Source organism: Lepidochelys kempii, chromosome 2, assembly GCF_965140265.1.
Source record: "Lepidochelys kempii isolate rLepKem1 chromosome 2, rLepKem1.hap2, whole genome shotgun sequence".
Taxonomy (NCBI): Eukaryota; Metazoa; Chordata; order Testudines; family Cheloniidae; genus Lepidochelys; species Lepidochelys kempii.
In genome coordinates this window covers 228,972,234-228,992,625 of record NC_133257.1, presented here as the reverse complement: position 1 = coordinate 228,992,625, position 20,392 = coordinate 228,972,234, and the positions used below count along the sequence as shown (strand labels likewise).

Below are 20,392 nucleotides of genomic sequence, written 5' to 3'. Positions count from 1 at the left end.
GATAGAGCAAGTACCCTTTCCTCCAAAAAAATAGAGGAAAAGAGAAGCATCACCAATGTAGAGATAACTGTTAAACAGAAAATGGTCTCCAGCGAGATCACTACCCTCAGTGCCGATGGCCAGCAGGGTGATCATGTTCAATGCTCCGGGCACCTCTGGCACCGCCTGCACCGGGAGTATGAATGGTAAAGGCAAGGAGTCGAGTGGCAGGCATAAGACAGCCTCCTCCTCCACGGCACCTGCCACTCCCAGGAAGGACATGGTGCCCACAGAACTGAAAAAGACAATGCCACCCCCAAGACGTAAACTGCCAACATCTGCACTGACCAAAGCCCCTCACTAGAGAGCGGCACCGATGCAGGTGCCTAAACGTATCTACTCGGCACCGACGACCTCTGCTCCACACATGCCGATGACCTCCACACCAGGATCTCTGATTCTCTGCACCAATGGCTCCCCAATGCTGCTGACATCGAAAAACCAGGACTCGATGTCCGTGCCACACTTCTCAAGCAATGAGGACGACATGGAGGAGGGAGTATTTTACTGCGGACACTCTTCCCCTTCTGGTACTGAACCCCAGCCATCCCACACAGGTACCAGGGACCATCCTCACAGAGACATACCCCCATGACTGGCTAACCAATGGATGTGCCCACCCTTTCCATTCCCGATGCAATGGGCACACTGGGACCCATGGTCGGCATACAGATCACAGTTACAAAGAATTCACACATCTAAAAGAAAGCAGATACGACCCCCTACGGAGATGGCCACAGAACCCTCGGAGGCACCTGAGGACACAATAAAGGAGTTGGAAGACACCACACAGGACCTCTCATCAGAACATAACTCCTCTTCATCACTAGATGAGTCTCTTTCCCCTGCTCCCTCCCTTCCCCCCACCCACAGTAGCAGATGACTCAAAACAATTCCAAGAATTGTTTAGAAGGGTGGCACAGACCCAAAACATCACACACGAAGAGGTAACTGAAAATCAACACCAACTATTAAAGATTCTACATCCAGCATTCACAACAAAAATAGCAGTACTGGTGAATGACGCATTGATGGAACCCGCGGAAACGATATGGCAAACGCCAGCCACCATACCACCTATGAACAAAATAACTGACAGAAAATATTATGTCCTCAACAAAGGCATGGACTTTTTATTCTCCTACCCACAACCAAATTAATTGGTGGTGGACGCCATAAATCAGGGGGATAAATTTAAGAACACACCTCAAGACAAAGACGCCAAGAGATTAGATCTTTTTGGCCAAAAAGTATACTCGTCTGTAAGACTCTGCACGGCAAACTGTACCACCCTATTGGTGAAGTACAACCACGTCAGCTGCCAGAAACTCAACGAGTTCCTACCAAATATTCCGGAGGAAAAGAAAGAAGCAGTTCCAAGCCCTCTTGACAGAGGGACAACTAGCAGCCCGAACAGCACTACAAGCTTCCCTTGATACAGCACACACAGCAACCCATACAACAGCTACTGCCATAGTCATGAGGAGAGCCTCCTGGCTACAAGCCTCAGGAATCCCATGGGAACTGCAAACCGAAGTAAAGGATCTCCCATTTGACCCTGGCAGTAGTAGCAGTATACTTATGCAGACAGGGAATTGTGATATTCCCATGCTTGGATGACTGCCTGTTAAAGGGTTGCACTCGAACAGAAGCAACTAACTTTACACAGAGAACTATAATGCTCTTCCATACTCTTGGCCTACAGATAAATGAGAAGAAATTGACGCTACTTCCGGTGCAACTTCTAGAATTCATTGGAGCTTACATACTCAATACAAGAAAAAGCTTCCCTACCAACGTCCAGATTTTACACAATGACCCGTCTCATATCTATGATCACAAGCAGTTAGACGATCTCTGCACACATCTGCCTGCAACTATTATGACACATGGTTGCCTCTACTTTTGTAGTCAGACAGCGCATGTGTAGTCATGTATCTCTCCAGGGGTGGCTAAGCATGGTATACATACCAGGCAGATATAACCTAAACAAAATCCTATCGCTACCCCTGAAAGTCACACAGTCCCTACAAGGGTGGACAATCCTGAGCAATTGTCCAACAAGTCCCTGCATCCATCCTAATCACCACAGAGTCCTCACTGATAGGATGGGGTGCACACTACAACCCCCACAAAATCCAAGGGAAATGGTCTCCCGAGTCAATATTACACATCAGTCTACTTGAACTACGAGCAGTTCAAAATGTATGCAAACATTTCCTACCGATGATGAGAAACAAATTGGTAAGAATAATAACAGACAACATAGCCTTTTATGTTCTACATAAGCAGACTGGGAGGAGCGCATTCTCATTCCCTATGCACAGAAGCCATGAAACTATGGAACTAGTGCCTTACCCACAATATTACTATTGCTGTGTCTTGCCTCCCAGAACAACAGAACACGATGGCAGACACATTGAGCAGACTGTTTTCCCAGGAATACGAATGGGAGCTGAACAACAAAGTAGCACAACACACATTCCACGTGTCCCACAGTGGGGACTACCAGTCATAGACCTGTTTGCAACAACACAAACGGCAAATGCCGAAGCTTTTGCTCACGAGCAGGACTAGGACCACACACTCTCTAGAAGATGCCTTCCTCATCCAATGGAATGCTTCCCTTCTGTATGCATTCCCACCAATCCAGCTATTATCCAAAGTAATACCCAAGATACAGACCAATGGAGCCAGGATCATACTGATTGCCCCAACATGGTTCCCACACCTGAACCACCTAACATGGTGCCCACCGTACAATTTTCCCATTCAACGGGATCTCCTGTCTCAGGACGAGGGTCTAATCTTTCATCTGAATCTACCAAAACTCCACCTGATGGCCTAGCTCTTTGATGGCTCCAATGCAACAAACTAGCCTGTTCAGAAGAGGTTAAAAATGTATTCCTAAACAGCAGGAAAATCACCACACGCACTACTTACCTGCATAAATGGAAGAGGTTCACTTGGTGGTGTCATGACAAACACATACCTGCACTTACAACACCAATCCATGAGATCCTGGAGTACTTGCTATACTTGAAACACTCAGGGCTGTCCATTAGTTCACTCAAGGTACACCTCGCAGCCATAACCACCTTCTGCCATAAGAATGACTGTTTCCACAGCCTTCATGCATCCAATTACAAAGCGCTTTCTTGCAGGAATTCAGAACATGTACCCTGAAGTCTGCAACCCTACAACAGCATGGGATCTAGACTCAGTCCTCAGAGGACTAACCAGAGCCACCTTCTAACCCCTTGCTACCTGTTCACTACTACACCTATCAATGAAGGTAGCATTCCTAATTACGATCACCTCAGCACATAGAGTGGGTGTGATCGGGACCCTCATGGCCCATCTGCCTTACACTATATTCTTTGTCTTTAAAGTGACTATGCAACCACACCCTAAATTAGTACCAAAGGTACCCTCGTCATTCCATATCAGTCAACTTACACATCTCTCTGCGTTCTGCCTAAAGCCACATGGGTCTACCCAGGAATCTGTTCTCCACACACTAGATGTTAGAAGACACTAGCATTCTACCTAGAGAGAACAAAACCTTTCCGTAAGTCACTGAGACTCTTCATCGCCACCACAACTGGATGAACGAAAGGCATTGCCATTTCGAAACAGACTATCAAAATGGATTTTGACTTACATCCACCTGTGTTATCAGCAACAAAAGATAGAACACCCAACAGGGGATCAGAGCCCATTCAACAAGAGCAGTTTCTACTTCGTCTGCTTTTCTACATAATGTCCCAATCAAAGAAATATGCCAGGCTGCCACTTGGGCTTCAATATACATGTTCACAAACAACTGTGCAATAACAAAAAGCTCTGAGAATGATGCAATACTCAGCCTTATGGTATTATCATCAACTGTGCAACGTACTCCGGAACCCAACTTTCCATAACTGGGTACTGTTCTACAGTCACCTAAAGTGGAGCACCCACAGGGACAGCACTCTAAGAAGAGAAGCTTACTCACCTTGTGCAGTAACTGAGATTCTTCAAGATGTGTGTTCCTGTGAGTGCTCCACTATCCACCCTCCTCCCCTCTATGGCATTCGCTATATGAGCTTCGTGATAGAGAAGGAATTGAGGGGGTCGGGATGCATGAGCGCCAATGGTACCACAAGGCGGCTACTGCGCATGCACGTCCCGACCAGGCACTGCTACCAAAAGTCTCCAATCAGCAGTGCCAGGACGCACCAACACCTAAAGTGGAGCACCCACAAGGGGACACATCTTGAAGAACCTCAGTTAGCGCACAAGGTGGGTAACCTTCTTTTTCATCTGAATGAAACAGCTCTAAACAGAGAATACATTTTATTCATATATACAATTTTGTGCCTTGTCAAAAACAATCTGTGTAATGTCAGAATTTCTGCATTATTTCATATCAACACAAGGTGGCATTTAAGTTACATTAAGCTTGAAGTAGTATCACTAGGTATAATACAGTAAAGGCCAGAAAAAAGTGCTCTTATATAAAGGCACTAAAAACTAGTTACCCAATAAAGTAATTGCAAAAATTCTTTTAGAAAAGGACTAATTTTCTGACAAGAAGCCCCAGACAGCATAGCAGGTTATGAGAAAGCCCTCAACTATCACAGGATCTCTTCTGTTTCCTGTCTGACATAATGTCTCAAAATAATAGGCAGTTCTCTGTCCTGCACTGGACCTTTCACTCAATGCTGGTTTCAGACATTCACTTTATAAAATCAGCTTCTTTAGATACTATATTGAAGCTGGAAGGGAAAGAATCTCTGCCTGAAAAATGTAGTTACCCTTAATCACTCACTAGTAGAGAAGCAAGATACTATACTATATTGCATTTGAAAAAGCCCTCATCTGATGGACTGTTTTAAGACTGATCTCAGTGTAAATTAGATTTTTTTTCACAAAGGGAATTTGATACATGGTATTAACTGGGATTACTATATTGATATGACCTTTTGATAGGCTAGATATTCACCTCTGTTTGTTTTAAGGTCTAATTAAGCTAAAATTACTTGATGGAAGCGCTCTAGCTCTAAACAGAGGCTACACACCTTCTATTAGATTGTGAATTGGACTTGCCACTTTACCTTCTTCCCAAGGAAAGTGTGATTCTGCTCAGTATATTGCCATATATAGCAATGAGGCTGTAAGTGAAGAAGTATGTTGTCTGAACTCCAAAATGTACCAATGCATGAGCAACTTCTTTCCTGTCTGGCTGAATGACAGCCTGGAAAGAATTTTAACAGCCTGTGGTCCAAAGGTACCTCCAAAATAAAGGTTAATCAGGAAGATCCTTTAGTGATGAGCTTTTGATTCTACAAGGTGTAGAATCTTCAGAATACATTTCTTGGGCAGCTCGGAGCAAAGAAGTCTGTCTGTGGGCAACATTGGGAAAGGGAGATCATGCATAATAACCAGATTATATAAATGAAACACACATCATGCCAAACTTACCCAATATCTTCTTTTTGACTTATTGGAATGGATAGATAAAGGAAATGCATGGAAAAACTAACTTCTTTCATGCAATTCCTGTAGTAAATTTACTGCACAGGTGTTGAATTCAAGTTCTTGAAAATGCATTGCACATGCTGTCCCAAGTAAATAAGAGAGCATACAGTGCTGTCACAAAATGCAGGATTGAGTCTAATTGAAACATGAGAGAGAAAATGAACTTTTTTTTCATTCAGAATATTTCCCAGTGTTATCCCAGAACTTGGCCCGTAGGTAAATGCATCAGTTTGTAATCATGAGTTACTATTACTAACAAATATATATTTAAGAGCTACAGTTTCCCAAAATCAAAGTAGCTTCAGTGTAATTCTCTGAAAAGTGACTTTGGATAAATGTCTACACAGCAGTTAAAAACTGGCCGCTGACTCAGCCTTGTGGGGCTGTAAAATTGTAGTGCAGATGTATGGGCTAGACGGGAGCCTGGGCTTTGAGACCCTCTCCCCTTGCAGGGTTCCAGAGTTTAGGCTCCAACCTGACCCCAAATGCATACACCACAATTTTAGAGCCTTGCAGCCTGAGCCTCCCGAGCCCAAGCCAGCTGAATCAGTTCAGCTGCGGCTGTTTGTTTTCTGTGTAGATGTTACCTTAAAGACTTTACCAAAGAGATCTGCTCACTGTATGTTCAGACGTATGCTTGCTTTAGTGTCACAAATGTTTATTGCTTTTGTTCATTTTAGAGTGAAAGCTGGATTCTACTCCTTTTGATCAATAAATTTGTCTACTAAATTTTAATCAGATAGACCTGTGTAAACCTAAGGATGCTGTATTTTTGGCTGCAGAATATTTATAACTGGTAGTTAGTGAGTAGAAAAGAACTCCGCTTGACTTTCAGATCCAAGAGAATGTCCAACTCAGGCAAATAGTTTCCTATTTGTAAATTTTGCACATGTAGTGTGGTTCATTGAGACAATAAACATGGGAGTCCAGAGCCATTTTTAGTCCTTTTCAGAGTTGAACTACATTTCTAAAGATGCTGAAGTCCAAGTTTTAGTTCTACGTAGATTATACTTTTCAAAGATTCATCGGCTTCAAAGTATTTTTCATTCTTATTGTGAGGCTTTCTTTAAAAATGGTACTAATCAGCTGAAGTAGTGCTGATACTTGAGTGCTGGTACTGGTGGTTGCTCGCAGTGAAGTTCTCCAGAGAAAAATGAAATGATGAGAAATAGACATTTATTAATAAAACATTTCAAAACCAGTTGATTTTGCATTGTCCACAGTGTCAATATGATTAAAGAAAAGTATGGAAAGTTTTGCTCGTTTCATTTTCTAAAATGGCAGTTTCAGGATGTAGGGGTTTTTTTTCTTTTTCTAAAGCATACTAGAATACTTCACAAGAATTTGCTTTAGCGTTGTAAATCTAAACATTTTTTTAAAAGGACTGTCAATAGCAGACTTCTAGTAAAATGAATTATTCATTTTACTTGTATTCATTTATGGAATAAACAATTTGGAATTTGGCTAAAGTCATCCTGGAATTTTTTTTTTTTTTTAAAGCTTCCAGTTGACCTGACCTCATTGCTTTTTCAACGCTTGTTTAAGTTGTATGTCTTTGTAAAATAAGGTATCTTATGCCACATCATTTTTTAAAAAATAGAAAATTTATCCAATAAAATGTTTTTGTTTTTAAACAGAATTACTTGGTATACGTAAGCAGGCAACTGTAGGTTTTTTGACATTAATGGAATCTCTAAGATACTGTAAGGTAAGCTGCCTTTTTCCCCCATAATTTTTAAAATGATATTTCTCGTGCGAGTTGCTCCTTAGCAGTATTCCACTAAGGCATCATCCTCTTCTGAAAATATTGCATGTAGGCACTTCATCCTAAACTGTTGAAGAGTACAGTCTAAGAGTTATTAGGTTTGTAGTATTTCTAGCCTCAAAATGAAACCAAGGCTAAAAGTCTGTAATAAAATACATGTCTAACAATAAAGAGAGCGTTAAATACATGTCTTGTGATGAGTAAACATTAAGAATGAATAGTTTATTCTCCATTAATAGAATAACTAATTTATGTATGTTTTGCCCTTTTCTCAGCCAAAAGAATGTTTAAATGTGAGATTCCAACCTTGCTCAAAAATACCATGCATTTTATGAAGTCTTGAATGCTTTAGTTTGTACCAGAATTAAAAAAATAAAAAAGTAGATACTAGCTACCCCATTTGTTAAATTAAAAAAAATCCATACCTTCAGTCATATGGAAAGTAAAGACAAAAATGTAATAGCTAAAATGTGTAACTTTGTCAGGTGTAGCATTTTTAGTAGTGATTTATTTTAAAGCTACACTGGAGTGGTTCATTATTCGTGCATTGGTAGAAAGCTCTTAGATTTGCTTTTTTAGAAATTTGCTTTGCAGCAAATTTAATTTAAGTAGAAGCTGGCACTGTTTTATATTTAAAGTTAAATCCAAGGTGACTTATGACTTTGTGTATGGTAAATTTCTTGTTCCAGTCTATGCTGTGACTTCTAGATTTTTTTTTTTAATTACTTGGATATTTACTTACTATGTCTTTATGCCAAAATATTGACATCAAAGGGCTGGATACTTACTTCATGTTTGCGTCACTGCGTATATCAAAATCTACTTAAATGCAAACTCTGGCTGTTTTGATATGTGGTGATGCAGAATAGAAGTCTTCAACACTAAGATTTTATTTAAGGGGCATTAGTATGCTTTTCACTACACTTGTAATATTTTGGATGCTTTGTTAATGTTTTCTGTCTATTTAGCATGCACTCTTATTATGGTAACATTTGTCAAAGGCTGGCGTGTTTTCATACTACATTGAATCCTTTTGTTTTGATTAATGCTGTATAGAGGATTATGTAGAATTTGCATATATTTAAAAGAATATTGACTACAAACCATGAACGTCTCTTCAAAGTTTAATCACTCAAATAAAAATAGATTAAAAAGATGCAGTGGTAGACTAAGGTAAGCATAACTGCACCCCACATATTGCATGTGGTGGTATGATGCCTTAAACTCATTAATACCCCCTTGGCTTTGTACGGAGAGCTTTCACTTCTGAAGTGAGGGACCGTTATGTTAGGTTGGCTTAATGAGGATGAAGAAATGCACCTGATTGATCTGTTTTGTTTTTTGTCAGGTAACATAAATGAATTTATAATCACAGGATCCATAGCCCAGTGCATAAACCAAATGGACTTCTACCTTAAGGGCCTGAATATACAAACAAACACAAGAGTACAGTTACTTGCATGAACATGTGAAGGATTAGGCTCGAAGATTGTAAGATGAGATATTGCTGCCTTCTCCGACTGACACTTTCCCTTATTGAAATCTCCCGATGTGCCAGTAGCAGCTATATTGTTTTCCAAATTACACAGAGGAGTTTTAACATCCTGAGTATCCGATACTACTTTTTCCTGGACAGTTTGGAGTAGGGTGTTTGAGCAGTACAATCTCTGGAGGTGAAACTGCCACATCTATTAAATTGGGCCAAATTATGTGATATGTGACACGTTCTTTCAGGGGACAAGGTTTAAAAACTTATTAAATATGCCACCTAAAATGTAGACTTATGATGTCTACAAACAAACTACTTTTGCATTAATCAAATTAAACACCTAACCCTTTCTTGTCATTTAATCCACCTTTTTCCAAACAAGTTGGTAATTGTAGCTTTTTTAAAAAAAATAAATAAAAAAAATAGTCCTGCTAAATAGGATCTTTTCAATATAAATAAACAGCATTCATGTTGTAAGGCGCTCTATTCAGTTGCTTTAACCCCCAAATCCCTCCTCCCTCTTTTTCCTACAAGCATAAACAGTGACTTAGGCCTCAGAGTTACAGTATACCACCAGCTCTTGACTTTGGTGGTGATTGAAGGCACTTGGCACTTCACAGTATTGGGCCTAGTGCCATTTAGTTTCCGCTGATGGTTGGATTTACATGGCTAAATCGCAGATCACCAATTATTAAATAGGGGATATGGTAATCAAAAACAGATTTAGTAAAGTTTTTAAATACTACCTTCAAATTGTGACTGAATATTAATTTTTAATATTACAAATTTTGGGGGTGGGGGAGGGTATTGGGGCTTCACTATAGCTGTAAGCTAGTTTATTTGTTTTTACTGCATCTCTTCTAGGTTGGCTCCTACTTGAAATCTCCAAAGTTCCCTATTTGGATACTTGGCAGTGAAACACATCTCACGGTCTTTTTTGCCAAGGTATGATCGCTTTGTTTTTTGTTATACAACTCCAGGCAGATAAATACCATACAAGTTCAGATCTTGCTACAGTGTGATTTTCAGCTGCCTTTAATACAAAAACTGAATCATTGAACATTTAAAATAAGTTTAACAGTTTCAGTGATATCTTTAAAGTGTCTTTAAGCTTAAGCTTGCATTTTAAAAAAAGAGGTTGTTTCAGCTACTAATATATTTTAGGCTTTTCAGTACTATAGATGTTACGTCTGAGATCTTAAATTGCTGCTGTTGTGGGAAGGATTGTTTGTTTGAATAAAATGTATGGGGTCTTTTTGCAACTCCATCTGTTTGAGAATGCTTTTACCCATTTTTAAACCATATGAGCTACAGAAATCTGTACTGTAAGCTCAAGGATACATACTAAATGTTTAGAATTAGTACATCAGGAAACACTTTAACTTTTAGGATTTAAGTTTTAACTACAAACCATTACACTTAAAGTATAAAACATTTGAGTTAACCGTTCCTAATGAACTCGTAAATCGTATGTTGAATTTTCTCTTGACACGTTGTGTTTCCATAGTTGTGGTGGAGACATTGTCCCTTGTAAGTTTAACTTTTTACCTCCTTCTCTGAAAAAATGCTTTCTGCATAAGTGAATCTTTGATTTTAGGAAATGGCTTTTAATTTGTGGAAAGCTTTTTTGCAGTTTTGCCCATTCCTAATTCAACATTTTACAGTGAAGTCTTCTTTTAGATCGTAATTCTGAAACAAAGGGCAAAGTTTAAGTGCGGAATTCTTTAGCTATTAAAAATGGTCTCTGTATTATAGTTTCCGGGAGACTTCTGCCTGCTCTCTGTTCAATCTTTGTGTTCAAATCCTCCTAAAAACTCAATTGTGATATGAAGCCTGCATGAAATGAAGGGCAGAATAGCTAACTTGTCAATAAATAAGAAGCTGGTTTATCAAGATATGTAGAAATGCCATTCTAACCAGTTAAATGATCTTTTTGCCATTTTGCCTTTGGTCTCCCTCTTTATCTGCTCCCTATTTGACCCTCACTTGTCATTACACAAGTGATTTTTGTGAGCGTAGAAACAGGGACTCTTTGCTTGTATGAGGAGTCTCATGTTGTTGGGCATTCAGAAAAGTACTACTTCTGTTAAAATGCCATAAATTTTCCTAAATTAGAATAATAAAAACAGGACTGGAAGGGACCTCAGTAGGTCATCTACTCCAGTCCCCTGCACTGAGGCAGAACTAAGTATTATCTAGACCAGGGGTTCTCAAACTTCATTTCACTGCGACCCCCTTCTGACAACAAAAAATTATTACATGACCCCAGGAGGGAGGACTGAAGCCTGAGCCCACCCTGAGTCCCACTGCCCCGGGTGGGGGCGAGACAGAGCCAAAGCCTGAGACCCACTGTCCCAGGTGGAGAAGGCGTCAAAGCCAAAGCCCAAAATCTTCAGCCAGGGGCCCTGTAACCTGAGCCCCATGGCCCTGGGCAGTGGGGCTCCGGCTTTGGCCCCGAGCCCCTGGAAGTCTAAACTAGCCCTGGCAACCCCATTAAAATGGGGTTGCAACCCACAGTTTGAGAACCACTGATCTAGACCATCCCTGAAAGGTGTTTGTCTAACCCGGTGGTTCCCAAACTTGTTCCGCCGCTTGCGCTGGGAAAGCCCCTGGCGGGCCGGGCCGGTTTGTTTACCTGCCGTGTCCGCAGGTTCGGCCGATCGCTGCTCCTAGTGGCCGTGGTTCGCTGCCCCAGGTCAATGGGAGCTGCTGGAAGTGGCGGCCAGTAGGTCCCTCGGCCCGCGCTGCTTCCAGCAGCTCCCATTGGCCTAGAGCAGCAAACCGTGGCCACTGGGAGCCATGTTTGGCCGAACCTGCGGATACGGCAGGTAAACAAACTGGTCTGGCCCAGCCCGCCGGGGCTTTCCCTGCACAAGCGATGGAACAAGTTTGGGAACCACTGGTCTAACCTGTTCTTAAAAACCTCCAATGATAGAGATTCTACAACCTCTCTAGGTAATGTTTCAGTGCTTAACTACCCTTGTAGTTAAGAAGTTTTTCCTAATGTCTAATCTAAATCTCCCATGCAGCAATTTAAGCCCATGACTACTTGTCCTGCCCCCATTTTCTCGTCTCCAAACCCAATTTTTCAATCTTCCCTCATAGTTTCTAGACCTTTAATCATTTTTGTTGCTCTTCTCTGGATTTTCTCCAATTTTCGCATCTTTCCTGAAGTGTGGTGCCCAGAACCGGACATAGTACTCTAGCTGAGGGCGTTATCAGAGCTGAGTAGAATGGAAGAATTACTTCTGGTGTCTTGCTCAAACACTCCTGCTAATACAAAAAAGAAAACATCATTCTGGAATGTAACAGTATTACATCGTTGACCCATATTTAGTTTGTGATCTGCTGTAACACTCTTCTGTAAAGCCTGTTCTGCAGTACTCCCTCCAAAGTAGTCCTTTCCCATTTTGTATTGGTGCATTGATTATTCTTTCCTAAGTGTAATACTTTGCATTTCTCCTTACTGAATTTTATCTTGTGTAATTCAGACCATTTCTCCAGTTTGTCAAGATCATTTTGAATTTTAATCCTGGCCTCCAGAGTGCTTGCATCTTCTCCCAGTTTGGTATCTCACACTGACTTGAAGTGTACTCTCCAGGCCATTATCCAAATAATTTATGAAGATATTGAATAGAACCAAACTCAGGATAGATACCTGTTGGATCTCACTCACTATACCCTTCCAGCTCAATTATGAGCCATTGATAACTACTTTGAGTGTGGCTTTCCAGGCAGTTGTACACCCAACTTATAGTAGGTTTGTCTGCTATATTTCTCTAGTTTATGAGAAGGCCATGTGAAAAAGTATCCAAAGCCTTACTAAAGTCGAGATATATGACCTCTGCTCCTTCCCCTATCCACAAGGCTTGTTTCCCTGTCAAAGAAGAGTCTGTTGGTTTCACATGATTCGTCTTGACAAATCCATGTTGACTGTTGCCTATCACCTTATTGTCTTCTAGGTGCTTGCAAATTGATCTTTTGATTATTTGCTCCATTATCTTCCTGGGTACTGAAGTTAAGCTAGCTGGTCTATAATTCCCTCGGTTGTCCTTATTTCCCTTCTTATAGATACTATATTTGCCCTTTTCCAGTACCTTTCCTCAGGTATCTCTCCCATCCTCCACAAGTTCTCAAAGATGATTGCTAATGGCTCAGAGATCTCTTCAGTCAGTTCCTTCAGGCCCTGCTGACTTGAAGACATCTAACTTGTCTGAGTAATTCTTAACATGTTGTTTTCCTATTTGAGCTTCAGATTCTACCCATTTTACACTGTTCTTCTGTTAGTTGTCTGATCACTGCTAACTTTTCTGGTGAAAACTGCAACCAAAGGCATTTAACACTTTGGGCATTGCTGCGTTTTCTGTTTTTTCTTCCTCATTGAGTAATGGGCTTACCATGTCCCTTGTCTTCCTCTTGCTTCCCTTGTATTTGTAAAATGCTTTCTTGTTAGCCATTATGTCCCTAGCTATTTTAATCTCATTTTGTGCCTTGGCCTTTCTGATTTTGTCCCTGTATGCTTATGGTGTTTTTTATATTCATCCTTTGTCATTTGGCCTAATTTTCACTTCTTGTATGACACTTTTTTCGAGTTTCAGGTGATTGAAAATCTCTTGGTTAAGCCAGGGTGGCCTGTTACCATACTTTCTCCTTTCAGGAGTGTCCCTGTGGGTGTTCCACTTTAGGTGTCTTGACACCCTGTGCTTGTAATCAGAGATTTGTGGTAGCCGTGCCCAGTTGGGCCACGCACACGCCGTAACTGTCTTGTGCTGCACCAAGTGGTTACATAGCAGTGCACAACTAACCGTCCCCCAGTTCCTTCTCTACCACCTTTTGGCTTGAGTCAGAGCGATCAGCAGCACCCTCTCTTACTTCAGATAATTTTTATAGTAGATAATTCATAGTGATAGTGTTAGCTTAGTTGTAGTTAGCTTCCCTATCCACTTGCCCTACTCTAATTTGTTTAATTTAATAAAAAATATATATATTTTTTTCCTTCTACCTCCCCTGTTTCTCTGGCAGGCATACAGCTTTAGCCTCAAACAGGGTTTACCCCTGTTTTTTCCTCTAAGAAACCAACACTCTCAGGCATGCCTGACTTGCAGACTCTCCATACCAGTTTCTGACAGCCATGCTCAGTGTGTCTGCTGCCTCAGCGAGACACACTTTACTCAAAAGTGCCCACACTGCAGAAAGCTGACAGCCAGGACAAGAAAAACCAGGGATCTTCAACCAGAGATGGAGAAATCTCTCAGGCCAGCTTCCAACCCCAAGTCCAGGCCACCCCCTGGTCAACAGTTGTCAGCAGCAGCAGCCTCTGACATGGGCTCTCCTCCAACAACAGCTGTCAAGGAGCCTACTCATAGAAAGGCTACAAAAAAGTTGTACTGGAGCAGATTTTTCAGTAGGAGATAGCTTTCTTTTGGGCTCAACGATACGATCCAAAGCCGCTGGTCCCCAGCGTAGTCCAACCTGCACATAAACTTACTGGAGCTAAGGGCAGTCCGAAATGCATGCAACTACTTTCTCCCTCTAATCAAGAACAGCGCCATCAAGATCCTCATAGACAATATAGCAGGCAAATTTTATATAAACTGCCAAGGGGGAGCACGATGATACTCCATATGTATGGAGGCAATTCCCCTTTGGAATTGGTGCATCACCAACAACATAAAGATATCAGCATCCTATCTGCCGGGATGTCAGAATTCAACAGTGGATCTACTAAGCAGGGATTTTTCACAAACCCAAAAATGGAAGATGGATCCTGGAATTTTCAAATCTATATTCATACTATGGGAATTCCCCCATCATAGATCTATTTGCAACAGCTCAGAATGTCAGACGCCCACAATATTGCTCCAGAGCAGGCTTGGGACACTTAGGCGACGCTCTCCTCATAAAATGGGAGGCGCCACTGATGTATCCATTTCCTCCAACTCCGCTCCTAAGCAGAGTCATTCACAAGATGAGGCAGGACAAGTCTAGGGTCATTCTCATTGCGCCCACATGGCCCAGACAAACATGGTTCTCATACCTACCAAAACTGCCTTGAACCCTTCCCTTAGTACCTCACCTTATCACAAGATGCAGGACCTGTCTGTCACTCCAGCCTTGGAGTACTCCACTTCAAGGCCTGGTTTCTCCATGGCTGACTGGGGTCAAGAGGGCCTGTTCTGAGGAAGTAAAAGATATATTATTGAATAGTCAGAGACTAAGCACAAGAAAGACATCTATCCATAAATGGAAGCGATTCTGTACCTGGTGCCAAGATAAACACATCTTAGCACAGTTGTCCCTCCTATGGAGGAACCTCAACTGTTTATTAGGACTTAAAATATCAGGGCAATCCACAAGCTCAATCAGAGTACACTTGGCTGCTATTACCTCCTTCCATGACAAGGTGGATGGGGTCACTATATTTGCTCACCTGGCAATTAAACGCTTCCTTTAAGGCATTGAAAACACTTATCCCACACTACACCCCTGGGGGACCTCAACCTTGTTCTACGCGGACTCATGGGAAAACCATTTGAACCCGTTACAACTTGTTCATTGTTGCATTTATTGATGAAGGTGGCCTTCCTCAGTGCCATCATGTCCTCAAGATGAGTGGGAGATTAAGTGCCCTAATGGCACACTTACCTTATGCAACATTCTTTAAAGATAAAGTAATCCTGCAATTGCTTCCTAAATTCATACCCAAGGTTGCCTCCCCCTTCCATTTAAATCAACCTATTTACTTACCTGTATGTTTTCCGAAGCCACATATGGACGGGAGGGAGGCCTCACTCACATGTTCGTTGTTCATAGAGCATTAGTTTTCTACTTTGAAAGGAAAAAAATCATTTAGAAAATCACCTAGACTATTTGTTTCCATAACAGAATGCTCGATGGGTCAAACCATCTCAAAACAGACTATCCAAATGGATATCTGGATGTATCCATTTGTGCTAGCAAAACACCAATCTATAACCTCCACCAGGAATTCACATGCGCTCCACAAGAGCACTGGCAGCATCTGTGACCTATCACTGACCTTTGCAGAGCAGCTACCTGAGCATCAGTCCATACTTTCACTAAACATTGTGCGTTAGAAAAACAGTCCGCATCAAATGATCACTTTGGAGTTACGGTGTTATCCACAGTCAATAGACCAACTACGAAGCCCCTCCCCTCCACTAAGGGGCACTGCTCAACAGTCACCTCAAGTGGAGCATCCAAGGTGACACTTGAAAAAGAAGGTTACTCACCTTGTGCAGTAACTGAGGTTCTTCGAGATGGTTGTCCTTGTGGGTGCTCCACCACCCTACCTCCTCCCCTCTACTTTGGAGTTTCAGGTCAATTCTCTGAGGTTGAGAAGGAACAGGGGGTTGGTTGGCTGCACACTGCTATGTAACCACTTGGTGCAGTGCGAGATGGCTACAACACATGCGCGGCCCAATCAGGCACTTCTACCACAAATCTCCGATTACAAGCGCAGGGCATCATGTCCCGGTGGGTGCTTCACTTTAGGAGTCAACCACCTCAAAGAACCTCAGTTTCTGCACAAGGTGAGTAACTTCTCTTCTATCTTTCCTATACATTGGTATAGTTTTCTCTGGTTCCCCTAATAATATCTCTCTAAAAAACTGCCAGGTCTCTTGAAACTTTTTTCCTTTGACTTGTTTCCCACAGGATTTTACTTACCAATTCATTCAGTTTGCTTAAGTCTGCCTTCTTAAAGTCCTTTGGCTTAATTCTGCTGTTTTCAATCCTACTGTTCCTTAGAATCATGAACTCATCATTTCATGATCAGTTTCACTGAAACTGCTTTGCACCTTCAGATTCTAACTAGTTTCCACATGTTTGTCAGGATCAAATCCAGAATAGCCTTTTCTTTAGTTGCTTTCTCCACCTTCTGTAATTAAAAGCTGTCTCCAGTGCATTCCAAGAACTGGTTGGATAATCTGTGCCCTGCTGTTTTATTTTCCCAACAGATGTCTGGGTAATTGAAGTCCCCGGTCACCACCAAGTCCTGTATTTTGAATGATTTTGTTAGTTGTTTAAAAAAAGTCTCATTCACCTCTTCTTCCTAGTTAAGTTGTCTATAGTAGACCTCCTACCATGGCATCATTCCTGTTTTTTACCCCTTTCAACACATCTGCCTCCCACTTCTGTCTCAACCTCAGTGCAAGTTTATAAATCTTTGCTATATGAGGCAACTCCTCCTCCCTTTTTTCCCTGTTGACCTTCCATAGCAAATGTAGGTGTTATACTTATTCTAAAAATATATGTGTAGGATTCTCACTCATGAGGTCTGTTGCTAGCCCTTGTGATTTCATCATAATGTAATTTTGGCCCCTGCTGGAGCCATTCCTATGTTGAGACTAGACACTTCAGCTTTCATGTGAATTTCAGCCCCGCCAGTGGTAAAACAACTGATTGCCTTCCCCCACTTTTCTGTTTCCTGAGGAGAAAGCAGCCAGTCAAGAAGCAAGCAGTCCCTCTATTTCCCCTGCCCATGACTGAGATGAGTTTATGGTGCGGGGGAGCAGGACCAGGTTGGCTCTAGACCTTCCTGCCCTCACCACTCCTGTGACAAATGAGTCTGCTTCTCTGGGCTCCTTCCCTTCCCGCCCCCTTCATCCCTGTAACACTTGGTGTGGAAAAGGGAAAAGGTGGTGAAGACCCCCTGGATTGGGAGTGGGTTGGGTAATGAAGGATAAGGGTGTTCTCAGCTTCAAGGATTCATTCCTGTTGTCATACTCCTTGGAGAAGGAGATGAGAACCCTGCTGTAGCTGCTCCCTAGGCTTAAGGGGGTGAAGGTGATGATCCCCTGGAGCTGCAGGAGGAGCAGAGTTTCACTTTGTGGCATAGGGCAGACTTGATGTGGGGGTGGAGGGTGCATGATTAATTGATGAGCTTTAAGATAGGCAGATGTGAGCACAGAAGGAGACATAACTATTTTGGAGTTCGGGGAGAAGCTTTACTCCATCAGGCAGCCAGTGAGAGCATCTGCAGTGGGGACCAAAATCACATTATTCTATAAATTTGGCAGAGCTGGCACCGTTTACTGCTGCATGCACACTGGGGGTTGACACGGGAGTTAAATCAAGATAGACCAAACCCAAACATCTCCTAAACAAACCAAAAAAACCCCCATGATTTTTTGGGAGGTCTGATGGATGACTTTTGAACTCTGGGGTTTAGCAGTACTGGGGTCTTGACTCCTTGGTATGAGACTGGGAAAACTTGAGTAGCTCTTAAGGTTTTTTGACTCTTGAAACCACAAGCAGAAGAGTAGTGTGATCCAAGTCCCTATGCACATTTATGAAGAGCCTTGAAAGTAAGAAAAAGAATCTTGAACCTGAAGCAGTAGAAAAAGGAGTCATTGGAAGGATTTATAGACCAGGAAGATGGGAACAGAACCATAGGCAAAAACGACTATCACAGTTTCATTTTGTATTGGCTGAAGTGGGTAATATATGGATGTCTAGGAGGCTGGAAAGGAGGATCTAGGGTCTAGATGAGAGGGACAGAAGGAAAAGATCTGGTGAAAGTGTTAGGATTAAGATGCTGAGTGGATATGAGAGAAGAGACAAAAATTGGCTGATTCTTGAAATCCTAGGCCTGAGTGACAAACAAGTATGTTGAGCACTGGCAGAGAATCATGGGAGTTTTGGAGAAAGATCATGAGGAGGTTTAGCTGTTAGCAGAAGTTCTGATTACTACCAAGTTTGAATTGGATCAGACTGCTGGGGCACTTGCTGCCTCTTGCAAACTTTACAGGTCCCCTGTTTGGATCAGAAGTAGACATGGCTTCATGAGGGATCACTGTCTAGGTATATGAAGAGGAAATACAGTCTCTAGCATTCTTAAGAATCAAGATTTACAAACTTCAACACAGAGGTCATTAAACTGAACAGGTACTGCATATTTTATTAAACAATCTTTGTGGCATTTGCAGTTAGAGAATCAAGTCAGCATGGTGAAAACATTTCTAACTGGTTTCAGAAATCAAAAACAAAGCTGTTGTGAATATGTGTGTTTTCTAAGGTTGCTAACTAACCTTATCACAATGTGCACACTCTAAGTATAAATGTCTACGGTCATTGTTCATGGTTGGGTGATGTAGACCGGGATTCTCAACCTTTTTCTTTGAGGCCCCCCATAACATGCTGTAGAAACTCCAGGGCCCACCAGGGAGGTGGGCCTTGGGGCTCCACAGGGCTGGGGAGCTCAGGATGCTGGGGCTTCAGTCCTGCCAGGGCTCGGGGTGTCAGCCCTGTGGGGGGAGCCATAGAGCCCTGGTTGAAAACTGTTGATGTAGACCATGAAAATGTAACTGTATATACCCTCAGGAGAATAAGCAAATTATTTCTTTTTGCAAAAAGATTTCTTATCCATCTGTTTTCTTTTGAAGATGGATTTTAGCTGTTACATTTAAAGATCCACCTTCCTGGAAGTCCAGACCTGACTGAAGAGGTGTGTTACATATTGCCACATGGAACACATTAACACTGAATGGCGCTGGATACAACGCAGCACTTGTCAAAGAACTCGCCCATTTCGAGATCAAAATCGCTGACATCACAGGACCATCTGTCACAAAGTGATTAAGTTACTGTGGAAGGATCAACCTTTCTCCACTCCAGCGGTCAACACTGAATTCAGGGTGTGGCGCTTTGTTAGAGGTGGTCTGACCACTCTAAGCACACACAACCCCATCTCTCCTCACTTACTCTATGCTTGTCTCCAACATCGTCATAGACACTTATCAGTCATTATGGCCTTCATACAATCAGAAGATCAATTACCTGCGGAAAAGGATGCATTCTGCCACCAGCTGGCAGCAAAGCCAGTCAACTCTGCTAGTGCTAGGAGACTTCAGTGCTGTGACTGGCTGCAAATTAAATGGGTATGAAACTGTGCCAGCTCCCTTCAGTTCAGGTTCCCCAAATAACAATACCATCCACCTTTTGACATTGTGTGCCCATGAGGGCTTGTCTATCACGGGTTTCTGGTTTAGGTACCTTAACCATCACTGGCCTTGGTTTTCAAACAATGGATGTACAATGAAGGAAATTAATCACATCCTCATCAGAAACCACTCCATAGGGAAATCTCCCTAGATTTTTGGTGGCACAGAAGCACCAGCAAACTCAGACCATAGACTAGTTGTGCAGCTCACTGCGTTTTCCAACTCCTCACAAGCCAGGTGTCCACCAACAGTACAATATCCAGCATCTATCCAAGGATCCTGTTGAAGCAGCGAAATACACAAGGCCATCGAGGATGTAACCTCAGTACCCTATCAGATGATGTGGAGATCACCTGGAATTGGTTTACATAATGCTATATTACATGCCAAGGCTGGAAAAATTGGCAGATGCTTGCGCAAGAAACCTTGGCTTTCTGAAGAGGCCTCTGATATATTAGCAAAGAAGATGGGAGCATGCAAGCAAGATGATGTCCAAGAAAGTAAAAGATCGAAAGGCATTTTCTGGGCCACAGCCACATATGACCATGAGATCTACATCAACTACCTGGCTGATGAAGCAGAGGACAGCTTAAAGTACAACAATCTGCCTCC

The 20,392-nt window shown here is 42.1% G+C and overlaps 1 protein-coding gene across 2 annotated transcripts in view; it reads left to right on the top strand.

The window, feature by feature from the left end:
- Positions 1-20,392, top strand: part of MINDY3 (MINDY lysine 48 deubiquitinase 3) — a 100,160-nt gene that overhangs the window by 29,782 nt on the left and 49,986 nt on the right. For both annotated transcript variants that reach the window (XM_073334111.1, XM_073334110.1), the window contains 2 exons: positions 7,200-7,270; positions 9,681-9,761. In XM_073334111.1, the coding sequence (XP_073190212.1) occupies positions 7,200-7,270; positions 9,681-9,761 (152 nt within the window). The remainder of the gene's footprint in view (positions 1-7,199; positions 7,271-9,680; positions 9,762-20,392) is intronic.